Raw genomic sequence first — 12,879 nt, forward strand, 5'->3', positions numbered from 1 at the left:
TCATCATGAATACACAGCGTTTATCTACAACTCCAATCCATACCACGTCAATATCTAGGCTATTCACTTATTAAGCTGTATCCATTCAACCTACTAACCCACTTGGAAAGGGTACAGAGGAGGTTCACAAGAATGATCCCTGGAATCAAGAGCTTGTCATATGAGGAACGGTTGAGGACTCTGGGTCTGTACTTGTTGGGAGTTTAGAAGGTTGACGGGGGAAACTTATTGAAACTTGTAGGATACTGCAAGGCCTGGATAGGGTGGACATGGAGAGTTTTCCACTTGTAGGAAAAACTAGAACCAGAGGACACAATCACAGACTAAAGGGATGATCCTTTAAAACAGAGATGAGGAGGAATTTCTTCAGCCAGAGGGTGGTGAATCTGTGGAACTCTTACCCGGAGGCTGTGGAGGCCAGATCAGTGAGTGTCTTTAAGACAGAAATAGATAGATTCTTGATTAACAAGGGGATCATCAGCCATGACTGAATGACAGAGCAGACTCGATGGGCCAAGTGGCCAATTCTGCTCCGATGTCTTATGGTCTATCACCACATTCTATTTTGCTGAAACTGTTCAATCCTCAAATCTAAACTCCACTCCACACATTCTTAAATTTAGGGTGTCGCAATGGGAGCCCTAGATATACCACCTTTGTCTGTGATGTCAAATGCTCATTCCCTAACCTCTGCTAGTACATTAATGATCATGTTAGCATTGTTTCCTGTTATGGCTCCACTGTGCAGAAGTTCATGATTACAGCCTAGATTTTGCTGGAGAGAGACTTCTCAAAGTATGCCTGGTTAGTCAGATTTATTTGCGCACGTTTAGGATTTAAATAATTTTGCTCACAAAGTTGCTGGAAGTGCAAACTGAAAGGTGGAATGATGACAAGGAATCTGGGACACTGGTGAGCAATGGGAGAAACTGATTATTTTCTTCACCAATGAGATTTAAGGATTGAGAAATAAACAGAGGAATGACCAAAAAGGAAGGTGAATTACAGTGCATGAATTCATTGTCAATTAAGTACAGAGATATGTGATGGTGAAAAGATTGGATTTAGGGAAAAGAGACAGAAAGGAAAAGAAAAACAAAGTTGATTACTGTTTGTGAATGTAACTGTGTTTGAAATAAAATATATATTTTTAAAAACGTTCCTGGGATGATTCCACCTTTTCTCTCAATTGCACCATCAGTTGCATTTGCTCTGACATGACTTTCTACTAAGATTTCGGAATAAATGCTTTCTATTAATTCTGAGCTTTTCCTTTGTATGGGATTGCAAATACACCATCTTTTCCTGTTGCTCTACTCTCATTATTTTCCCTCCTCTCACAGCTTAAGCTTCACCCTTAGTCCCATCCTCCTGGTTTTCAGGTTCCATCTGCAATACAACTTAAAAATCCAGCACATCATTACTTCTCTGTGCTTTCGGGAGAGGCTGCCTCTCACACTTTCACAGGTTTTTATATATATTTATCTCAATGGATTTATAGTGTATATAAAATCAAAATTGGTAAATGCTGCTAGCAAAGTTGCACAATGTGAGTCAACAGGTAACTTTCCTAGATTAACAAGGGAGAATATTATTTAATTTATGATATATTGGGAAGTGTGGATGTACAAAGAAATCTTGGTGTTCATGTACACTAATCAATGAAAATGGAGAGTCAGAAAGCAATTACTAAGGCAAATGGTATGTTGGCCTTCACTGCAAGGATTTGAGTTTAAAAGTAGGGCTGTCTTACTGCAGTTATACAGGATCTTCTTTGAGACCACACCTGGAGTACTGCGTGCAGCTTTGCTCTCCCTATTTGCCATAGAGGCAACACAATGGAGGTGCACTTGGCTGATACTAGGGTTAGCGGGACTTATGAGAGATTGGTTTGACTGGGTCTGTATTCACTAGAGTTTAGAAGGGTGAGAGACTATCTGAATGAAACATATAGAATTCTACCAGAGCTGGACAGACTAGGCGCAGGGAGGATGTTTTCCCTGGTTGGGGAGTCTAGAACCAGGGGACATAGTCTCGGGATATGGGATAGACCATTTTGGACTGAGATGAGGGAAGATTCTTCACTCAAAGGGTAGTAAACCGCAGAAGGCTATGGAGGCCAAGTCAATATATTCAAGAAAGAGAGAGAGATTTAAAAAAAATTTCAATGGCATCAAGGGAGAAAGCAGGAATATTACGTTGAGTTAGAGGATCAGCCATGATCACATTGAATGGCAGAGCAGGTTCAAAAGACAAATTAATGGCCTCCTCCTGCTCCATGTTTCTATACTTTCATTCAGAGTTGTCACATACAGTGTAACTGGTGGATATTAATATTAATTACAACTAATAGAATTATACTTAAAAACCTTGGAAACATTTGCAAATTGCCAGCAATAAAATCTATAAATACGATTGGAAATGAATAAAATGTCGAGAGTTTAAAGTCAAGTCTAGTTTACTGGCAAGATAAATTCAATCAGTTAAGGTTTTTTAAAAACAAAATTTTCAACGTCAGCATTTCATTTACCTTAAGCAGGGGTTATAATTGAGTCTTCAGTTGGATTTAATACCAGGATAAGATTTTTAATATTTTTACAACAATCAGCTTTTAAGTATCAACAATGTTGATACTAAATGTTTCAATAAACCACCACTATTGAATTTTCCCAAGCGATATCAAATATTGACCTGCTTTCTAAAGATACTCTGCATTGGCTCACACAAATAAGTACATATTGAAAAGGAGTTGGGCATACAAATTTGAACATTCCCATCACAAACATCCTTTCAGTTACAAGTATGCCAGGCATTCATAGAATACCAACTACTGGTCATTCACTTGACATAGAAGTCCTGAAATTTATATTGATGCATCCATTCACAATTCAAATTAGTAAAGTAACCCAGGATCAAATAATTTCTTTCTGATTTCTCAAACAGGAACTGTTGCCTGAAAAAAGGGGAATCACTAGGGTTGAAACACTTTATGCATTCCTCCATCGCATGCATATCATTGGTTACTCTTTTTTAAAAAAAGACCTTCTTCATTGAAACCTACTAAATGCCAAGATTGTTTATTTGCTTACTAACATATCAGTGCCTGGGTTTCCAAAAGCAGTCTCTTGCGAGACATTAGTTAAAATGTGCTTGCTCCATTTTTAGTGGATGGTATTCACTGCTCAGTTCTACTCTAGACACGTGGCTGGCCTAAAAAAGGAGATGGCTAGTTGGCAGGGGGAGGGGTGAGTTGACGGGGGGGGGGGGGGGTAGCCCCCCGATCCGGATGATCACGTGGAACGTGAGAGGTCTGAATGGGCCGGTCAAGAGGGCCCGGGTGTTTTCGCACTTAAAGGGCTAAAGGCAGACGTAGCTCTGCTACAGGAAACACACCTGAAGATTGCGGATCAAACCAGGCTGAGGAAGAGATGGGTGGGACAAGTTTTTCACTCAGGGCTGGATGCGAAGAACAGGGGGGTCACAACCTTGGTGAGTAAGCGGGTGGCATTTGAGGCGGTGGGTATTGTGGCAGATAAGGGAGGTCGTTATGTTATGTTGAGTGGCAGGCTGCAGGGGGCCTGGGTGGTGCTAGTGAATGTGTATGCTCCGAACTGGGACGATGCAGGGTTCATGAAGCGGATGCTGAGCCGGATTCCAGATCTGGAGTCATGTAGTTTGGTAATGGGGGAGGGGGACTTTAATACGGTCCAGGATCCAACATTGGATCGGTCTAGGTCGAGTAAGAGGCCAGCAGTGGCCAAGGTCCTGAGGGGGTTCATGACCAGATGGGGGGAGTGGATCCGTGGAGATTTGCCAAGCCAAGGGCGAAGGAGTTTTCCTTCTTCTCCCATGTACACAAGGCTTACTCGCGGATAGATTTTTTCGTGGTAAGCAGGGCGCGAATTCCGAGAGTGGAGGGGGCAGAGTACTCGGCCATTGCGATCTCGGACCATGCCCCGCACTGGGTGGAGCTGGGGATGGGGGAGGAGAGAGGCGCCAACGCCCGCTGTGGCGAATGGACGTGGGGCTACTGGCGGACGAGGAGGACTGTGGGCGGTTCCAGAGGTGCATCCAAATATATGTGGAGGCCAATGATAATGGGGAGATTTTGGTGAGTGTGGTCTGGGAGGCGCTGAAGGCAGTGGTCAGGGGGGAGCTAATCTCAATCAGGGCCCACAGGGAGAAGAGGGAGAGGGAGAGGTTGGTGGGGGAGATACTGAGGGTGGATAGGAGGTATGCAGAATCCCCCGAGGAGGGGTTGTTGAAGGAGCGCCGGAGCCTTCAAACGGAGTTTGACTTGCTAACCACGGGGACGGCTGAAGGAAGGCCCAGTTGAGGAAGGTACAGGGAGCAGTGTATGAATATGGGGAAAAGGCAAGTCGGATGCTGGTGCATCAGTTGCGGAAGAGGGAGGCGGCTAGGGACATTGGGGGAAATTAGAGATGGGGCGGGGGGGGGGAGACACACATGGTGCTGAGCTCAGCTAAGATAAACAAGGTATTTAAGGACTTTTATGGTAGATTATACAAGTCAGAACCCCAGGAGGGAGGGGAGGGGATGAGGCAGTTCCTGGACCAACTTTGGTTTCCAAAAGGTGGAGGAAGGGCAGGTAGAGGGATTGGGGGCCCCGATTGAGATGAAGGAACTAATTAAGGGGTTGGGGAGTATGCAGGCGGGCAAGGCCCCGGGGCTGGGTGGGTTTTGGGGGCGAATTCATAGGGTGGGTCAAATTGCTGTATCAGGCCCCGGTAGCGAGTGTTTCAACGAACCGGCACGGTCGGGGTACTTTAGACTATATCGTGGAATGAGGCAGGGGTGCCCCTTGTCCCCCCTGCTCTTTGCCCTGGCGATTGGGGGAAGTCCAGAACCTGGAGGGGGTTGTTTCTGGGGGGGGGGGGGGGGCACCGTGTTTCACTGTATGCGGATGACCTGCTTCTGTACATTGCGGATCCGGTGGAGGGCATGGAGGAGGTCATGTGGATACTTAGGGATTTTGAGGACTTCTCGGGATACAAGCTGAATGGGAAAATGTGAGCTTTTTGTGGTGCATGCGAGGGGCCAGGAAAAGAGGTTGGGAGAGCTATCGCTTAAGATGGTGGAGAGGAGCTTTCGGTACTTGGGCATCCAGGTGGCCAAGAGCTTGGGGGTCTTGCACAACCTCAATTTAGCGCGGCTGGTGGATCAGATGGAGGAGGACTTTAGGAGGTGGGACATGCTGCCACTCTCCCTGGCGGGCAGGGTGCAGTCCGTAAAGATGACGGTCCCCCCATGGTTCTTGTTCGTCTTCCAGTGCCTGCCCATTCTCATCCCAAAGTCCTTTTTCAAGCGGGTAAATAGGAGTATTACGGGATTTGTGTGGGAAAAGAGACTGTTTTGGGAGCACAGTCGAGGGTGGGGGGGTTTGGCGCTGCCGAACTTGTGCAGCTATTACTGGGCAGCGAATGTGTCTATAATTCGGAAATGGGTAATGGAGGGAGAGGGGGCGGCGTGGAAACGGTTGGAAGCAGCGTCCTGTACAGATACTAGCCTGGGGGCACTGGTGACGGCACCGTTGCCGCTTCCGCTGAAACGATATAACCATGAGCCCGGAGGTGGCGGCGGCACTGAGGATTTGGGGGCAGTGGAGACGGAGGAGGCCTTGGTAGAAGAGCTGAAGGGAAAGTGGGAGGAGGAGCTGGATGAGGGCCTGTGGGCTGACGCCCTGGGCAGAGTCAATTCCTCCTCATCTTGCGCCAGGCTGAGCCTGATTCAGTTTAAAGTGGTGCACCGGGCGCACATGACAGGGGCGAGAATGAGTAAGTTCTTTGGGGTAGAGGACAGGTGTGTGAGATGTTCAGGGAGCCCAGAGAACCATGCCCATATATTTTGGACATGCCCGGCACTTACGGAATTTTGGAAAGGCTTTGCAAAGGCTATGTCCACGGTCTTGGACACGCGGGTAAAACCGAGCTGGGGGATTGCGATATTTGGGGTATCGGATGATCCGGGAGTGCAGGAGTCGAAAGATGCTGGACTTCTAGCCTTTGCCTCCTTGGTAGCCCGGAGAAGGCTCTTGTTAATGTGGAGGGACGCAAAGCCCCCAAGCGTAGAGGCTTGGGTCAGTGATATGGCAGGGTTTCTCAGGTTGGAGAAGATGAAGTTTGCCTTGCAAGGGTCCTTGCAGGGGTTCTCCAGGCGGTGGCAACAGTTCCTCGACTTTCTCGCGGAACGTTAGATGGAGGTCAGCAGCAGCAGCAATCCAGAGAGGGGGGGGGGGGGGTTGATTTCATTTTATTTGTAAGGGGCAAATGCCCCACCTTGTTTTGTTGTTTGTTAAATTGTTAATTTGTTGGAGGGTTAAGTTGTTTTTGTTGGCATATTGTTTTGTTCTCTTTGCATTATATTTTCTTTTGTAGTGGTTTGTAAAAATTATTGAAAACTTGTGAATAAAGACATTTATTTTTTTTTTTTATTTTAAATTCTACTCTAGACAATGCAAATACAGATTGGGCATGTACTTTGCTGCCAATAGATATTCTATCTGCAATCATGGTCTTCAGCGTTCAATCAATCATCACTTTGACTTTAATTTCCATTTTCACCCAGGCCATTGTCTTTGTATTAAGGTTGGTTGGAAGAGTGCTTGGTACCAAACCTCAGAATAATATCTCACAACTTTGGCATGGACAGACAGTAGCCCTCGGCCTGCAAACTCAGGTAGGCAACATCAGATCTTAGCTGTTGCCTCAATTTTCCTGCCTGCCAGATTTCCCCATTCAAGTTCGACCATACGTTTCTTTCAATTTTAAAAGATTTTACTGAGCTTCGTCTTTCTAATGCCTGTTTAAAGTGAGATTTACATAAGATTTGTACATCATCCTATATTTTTTCATCTCTTTTCAGAAATTTGTTCATAGGTTAAAAGGCTGCAGATAATTGATTTAGTAACATCTACACTAAACATCTGTTGTTTTCCCCTCCCACATCTTTTTTGGACATCTCCGATGAATGATCCCTCCTTTATACATTGAGGCGTCGGCTGCATGTCAACATCATTGGCTATAGTTCAAGGCTTCTCAGCAGCCTTTCTCTTCAATCACAGCATTATGTTATAAAGTTACAATGTCACAGTAACTTCATTGCAGAATTAATGCATGTCTACTTGTGACACGAATAAAGATTATTATCCTAACTTTTTCTCCAAAATAAAAGTCTGAAATGTTGAATTTTGCTTCCGCTTTTGCCTTCCCTTTCAGGTCAGGTATAGCAGTTCACCGCAGAGTGAAGCTGCCTCTTTTCCTAGCTTTAAAAAACAGCAATACCGACCAAATGAATGCAACATTTAAAACAAAACTGAGCAGAACAGTCATCCTGCAATCTCCAAGAGATTGCCAATTTAAGACTTCACGGTTTTAGGAGTTTATGCACAGTGGATAATCTCAATCAAGTTCCTCAATTCATTTTACACATAAGCCTGCCAATGAGAAATTATTTATCCCAGAGATGAAATGCCAACATTTAATCCACTGAGCTCCACTAAGTCCCCCCAAAAATTGGTTTTCACTGGCTTAAAGCGTTTTAAAGATTGTTTTTCAATTCAAATCAAAATATACACTTTAGAAATGACCTGATTAATTTTTGCTAAGTTTTATTTGTTAAACTAGAAAGAGGGTTCCAGAAGAGACCTGGTGATGTGAGTTGGTAAATTGAGCTGTAAGCATAAGATTAGATTAGTATTTGTTTGTACTTCACTGCAAAATATAGCAGTCAAATGTAAATAATATATTCTGAAATAAACAAAACAATTGTAAATATTGGCAATTAAGTGGAAAGATCCACAATTTATGTAATAATTATGGCAGTACCAATTTGTTCAAGAGACAAACTGTTTATTGGTCTATATATCTGTTTACTTACTGGGTAGGAGCAGGTTGGCTTCATTACATGGTATTGGTAGCCAGAATGTTTGAGCCATTTTCAAGCTTTTCTTCTACCTATAGTTCTCTGCTATGGTTTCATCTCATTTCAAGAATTAAAAAGAACCCCACTTATTTCCAGATCTTGTTTGATCCTCACCTTCAGGACTGAATGTTCCCATTTTTTGGGAGGGTGTGGTAAGATGTATTAAAGCATGGAATATACTTTAATGGTTGGTTGAGCTGCAAAATAAAGGTCTACACTTGATCTCCAAAAAATTAAATGCCTAATGGTTGTTGTGCCATTTAATTCAGTATACGTTGTCTCACAGTGCTGTGTTAAATTCTCCATCACATTTTAAGAACAAATTAAGAGATGGAGCGGCACGGTGGCACAGTGGTTAGCACTGCTGTCTCACAGCGCCAGGAACCTAGGTTCAATTCCAGCCTTGGGTAACTGTTTGGAGTTTGCACATTCTCCCACTGTCTGTGTGGGTTTCCTCAGGGTGCTCCAGTTTCTCCCAAATCCAAAGATGTGCAGGTTAGGTGGCCATGCTAAATTGCCCCTAAATGTCCAAAGGGTAGGTGGGGTTACGGGGATGGGACAGGGGAGTGGGCCTGGGTGGGGTGCTTTTTCGGAGGGTCAGTGCAGACTCGATGAGTCGTATGGCCTCCTTCTGCACTGCAGGGATTTTATACCCAAAGAATGCCACTGGATCTTCAAACCCTAAATGATTGTTCCTCTTTTGGAAAACAAATATTTCACAACATATGTCAGTCAGCTTTATACATAGTGCGACTTTACAATATAACTTGTACCTCGTGGGGCCAAAGTTTTGAGTATGGAAGGACAGATTAACAAAGCAGTTAAATAAACATTTAGGGTCTTGGGCTTTATAAGTAGAGATACTGCATACAAATGTCGGGAGGTTATGCTAAACCAGACACAGCTAGAGTGGCGTGTTCAATTCTGGGCATGCCACTTTGAAATGGAATGAAATGAAAATCGCTTATTGTCACAAGTAGGCTTCAAATAAAGTTACTGTGAAAAGCCCCTAGTCGCCACATTCCGGCACCTGTTCGGTGAGGTTGGTACGGAATTGAACCGTGCTGCTGGCCTGCCTTGGTCTGCTTTAAAAGCCAGCGATTTAGCCCAGTGTGCTAAACCAGCCCCTAGAAAGGAAATGGATTTTGGAGAGAGTACACAATGGTTCCAGGGATGGAGTAAATAGGCTGGAGATCCTGGGGTGTTCTCCTTTGAGCAGAGAAGGCCAAGAGTGGATTTGATAGAAGCCAAAAGAGTTTATATACAGTAAATAAAATCTATTTCCAATGGCTGAAGAGTTGCATAGATTTAAGGCAAATGGCAAAAGCAATTTCTGTAAATGCAACCAGTGTTAGGATTTGGAATGCACTGCCTGAAAGGGTGCTGGATACAGATTCAATAACGGCTTTTAAATGGCCTTCTTTTGATATACTCTTTTCTGATTCTCAGGATTTTGTTCCATTCTATGAATGGTCTAATCTAGATTGTATTTGGTAGCATCCCACAGCTTCTGGAGTGGATCTTCCTGTGGACAAGGTGGGAAGGTTTGAATATGCCATTGTGCCGCAAAAAACAAATCTATACCCACTTCTCACTTGGTCCACTTGTATCTTTTTCATGAGATTCAACCATATGAATTTTAAGTCAGACAGTAGATGACTCAAGGCTAATAATAATCTTTATTATTGTCACAAGTGGGTTTACATTAACAGTGCAATGAAGGTACTGTGAAAATCCACTAGTTGCCTCACTCCGGCGCTTGTTCAGGTACATAGAGGGAGAATTCAGAACGTCCAATTCACCTAACAGCACGTCTTTCGGGACTTGTGGGTGGAAACCGTGATGGGGGAGAGCGGTACGAAGTGGTTTGCCTCTCCATTAAAGGTGTTCCATTGTGGATTGTGATTCTGATCTCAAGAATTTGAGGCTTTTCCCCAGGGTAGAGGGGTCAATTACTAGGGGGCATAGGTTTAAGGTGAGAGGGGCAAGGTTTAGAGTAGATGTACGAGGCAAGTTTTTTACGCAGAGGGTAGTGGGTACCTGGAACTCGCTACCGGAGGAGGTAGTGGAAGCAGGGACGATAGGGACATTTAAGGGGCATCTTGACAAATACATGAATAGGACGGGAATAGAAGGATACGGACCCAGGAAGTGTAGAAGATTGTAGTTTAGCCGGGCAGTATGGTCGGCACGGGCTTGGAGGGCCGAAGGGCCTGTTCCTGTGCTGTACATTTCTTTGTTCTTTGAATAAAGACTAGAGGTGACATCATTTTCAACTTGCATATGTTGAAAATATGCCACCATGTTAAGGTTAGGAGTTGAATAGTGACTTGTCACCAATTGGAAAATTGTAGGCACAACCAGCAGACAGGTGGTGGACACCCCAGTGAATTCAAAGGGTGGATTGCCTATTACCCATATCATTCAGTTATGAAATAAATACTTTTAATTCTACATCAAACAGATCAGCCACTTCTATCTATTTAAATGGCCTTGATCATTTTTCAATGACCATTCATCAGTGTTCCTGTTCATTGGGATTAAATTTACTATCAATCTAGTATAGAATATCCATTAAATACATTGATATAACTGCGCTGAAGCAATATCAATGGTCTACTTTAAAACAGGAACTTACCTCAAATATTCCTACTAATCTTCCTAATGTCCCTTTGACTCCAGCCTGCAAAATAAATAAATGTAATTATACATTTTAGAATATCCATGTCTATTTATTTTAGAATAGACTTCAAGGCCTTTCTGGTCTATTACCTAAAATCAATTTTTTTCTATGCAGTCATATAAAGGGATCTCTGCCAAATTATCAGAACCATAATTCATACAATATAAATAACAGGGATTTAAATTTATTTTTGCCTCCAGATAATTAGAATTACATTTGACACAAATAGATCATAAATTCACTAATGTTGCCGACAAATAATCAAACAATAACACCAACTTGGACCAAAAAGCATCAAGATTTATTTTGTAAGTACAGAGACTCAAGAAGATAACAGGACTCAAACCTTACCCTGGGCTTGAGGGTATTTGATACTGCATATTTTATACTCCTTAAACTGTATTTATAAAGTTGTAGATAAGAATTCAAGCAGTACAGCAGGCAGTCAGGAGTTCAAGGTTCACTCCATCAAACAGGCATAACAATGTCTTGTAGAATTAAAGAAACTTAAAGCACAGAAAGAGCCCATTTAGCCCGTCGTGCCCATGCTTGTCGAGGAGTTATTCAGCCTTACTTATTTTCCAGATTCTGGTTTGTAGCCTTGAAAGTAACTGCTGTGATGAATGTAGGATTTTAGATACATTGCATTATAAGTATTTGGTGAAGGATTAAAAGCCAGAATTAGAGTGTGTTTGACTGCTGAAGTCATGTATTTAAAGAATCCTGGTTTGAAAGACAACAGAGCTTTTAGGAGCCTGAGGTACAATGAACCATCGTGAAAGCTTGGGCTAATGCAATTTTGTTTTAATTAAGGGAATTCCTTGGGGAGTTAGTTAGTTTTCAGCTTGGTGAGATGTCACTGCTGGGTGGAGCGAAGGCATCAGGCATTTTGACAAAGCATTTTCAGTTGAGCTCCGATCTGGCTGAAGCTGAGACTAAGGCAGTTTATCCTCATTGTTAATTAGTTAAAAGTGATTAACTATTTAAAGCAGTTCAGACATGGCTCTGGACAAGGGAGAACTGAAACAAGCCAGTTGCAACAGCTTTTGAAGACATTCAGCCAGAGTTTCAGCAGTGGATCAGATCTGTAAAGCAGTTCAAGTGATCTTTTTCTCAAAGAATAACTCTGTAAAGCAAATATTACTCCGTGTCATTGGTATTTAAGGTGGATTGAGCACAGAGATGGTTTATTTTCTTTAAGCGGGAATAAAGATAGCAATTATTAAGGTTTGTATTCACTGTATTGAGTAGTATTGTTTAAGGGGTAATTGTAGGCTACTTTCGGATGTGATGTTAAAGATTTTAATACTGTGTTAGCAATAGAGTTTTATTGAAATATACCATATCCCCATTTCTTTGTGCAATCACTCCTTGAGCGAAGTATCCTTTCCTCACAGTCTTACAAAATTAAATGAAATATTGGGGTTTCGGTCCAGTATTCCAGACACTGGTGGGGCCTGGTCTGGGATCGTAATACCCCACTTCAAATCGTTTTTAAGTGCTATTGTCCTATTCAGAACAACATATTCCATTGTATACTTAAGAAATAAAGAATACCTAATACATGACTTTACAGTACAGAAGACTCCAAAAAAACACCACACATCCATAATAAACCTGGTTATAATTCAGTAGAAATAAATATATGCACACTGAAAAGCAAGTGAAAGCCAAATTTTCTTGTAATCCAGTCTCCAAATCTAAACATTTGTACGGTATCGATTCTATATTCCAAAGTTTCAGCAGCAGTATGGAGCTGGCATTAAGGGGATAGGAGCAGCGGACAAAAATCAGGCTACAATCATACCCACACTTCTCAGAAAGACTTGGAAAAGTGTGCACTCTACAGACGCAAAAAAGTCAAGATGACTCCATGCAAGACATTTTAGATAGTTCAATGGTAAATTGAGTTTGGCAAGGCTCTGCCTATAACACAGTTGAATAAACTACTTCTGTGCTATGTAGCTATGGAATCACATATATAACCCACATAAAATGGACATATCAGAAATTCTGGGATCTAATCTGTTGAAAAGTATGCTAGTTAAAGGGAGATCTCAACTTGAACTGCTGGTAAAAGTGTTTTGATTTGCTTCGCACTTACAATCATATGTTGCTGTCTGCATGTTTAATTAAGTAATCCATCATTTTAAATAAAACATTTTGTCCAATATCCCAAAAGGGCAGCACGGTAGCATAGCGGTTAGCGCAATTGCTTCACAGCTCCAGGGTCCCAGGTTCGATTCCCGGCTGGG

The 12,879-nt window shown here is 42.7% G+C and overlaps 1 protein-coding gene across 2 annotated transcripts in view; it reads right to left on the reverse strand.

Moving 5' to 3' along the window:
• The window catches only part of LOC140393852 (diphosphoinositol polyphosphate phosphohydrolase 1), a 92,312-nt gene that overhangs the window by 5,100 nt on the left and 74,333 nt on the right, over window positions 1–12,879 (reverse strand). For both annotated transcript variants that reach the window (XM_072480386.1, XM_072480385.1), the window contains exon 3: window positions 10,580–10,624. In XM_072480386.1, coding sequence (XP_072336487.1) covers window positions 10,580–10,624 — 45 coding nt within the window. The remainder of the gene's footprint in view (window positions 1–10,579; window positions 10,625–12,879) is intronic.

This window comes from Scyliorhinus torazame, chromosome 17 (assembly GCF_047496885.1).
Source record: "Scyliorhinus torazame isolate Kashiwa2021f chromosome 17, sScyTor2.1, whole genome shotgun sequence".
Classification (NCBI taxonomy): domain Eukaryota; kingdom Metazoa; phylum Chordata; class Chondrichthyes; order Carcharhiniformes; family Scyliorhinidae; genus Scyliorhinus; species Scyliorhinus torazame.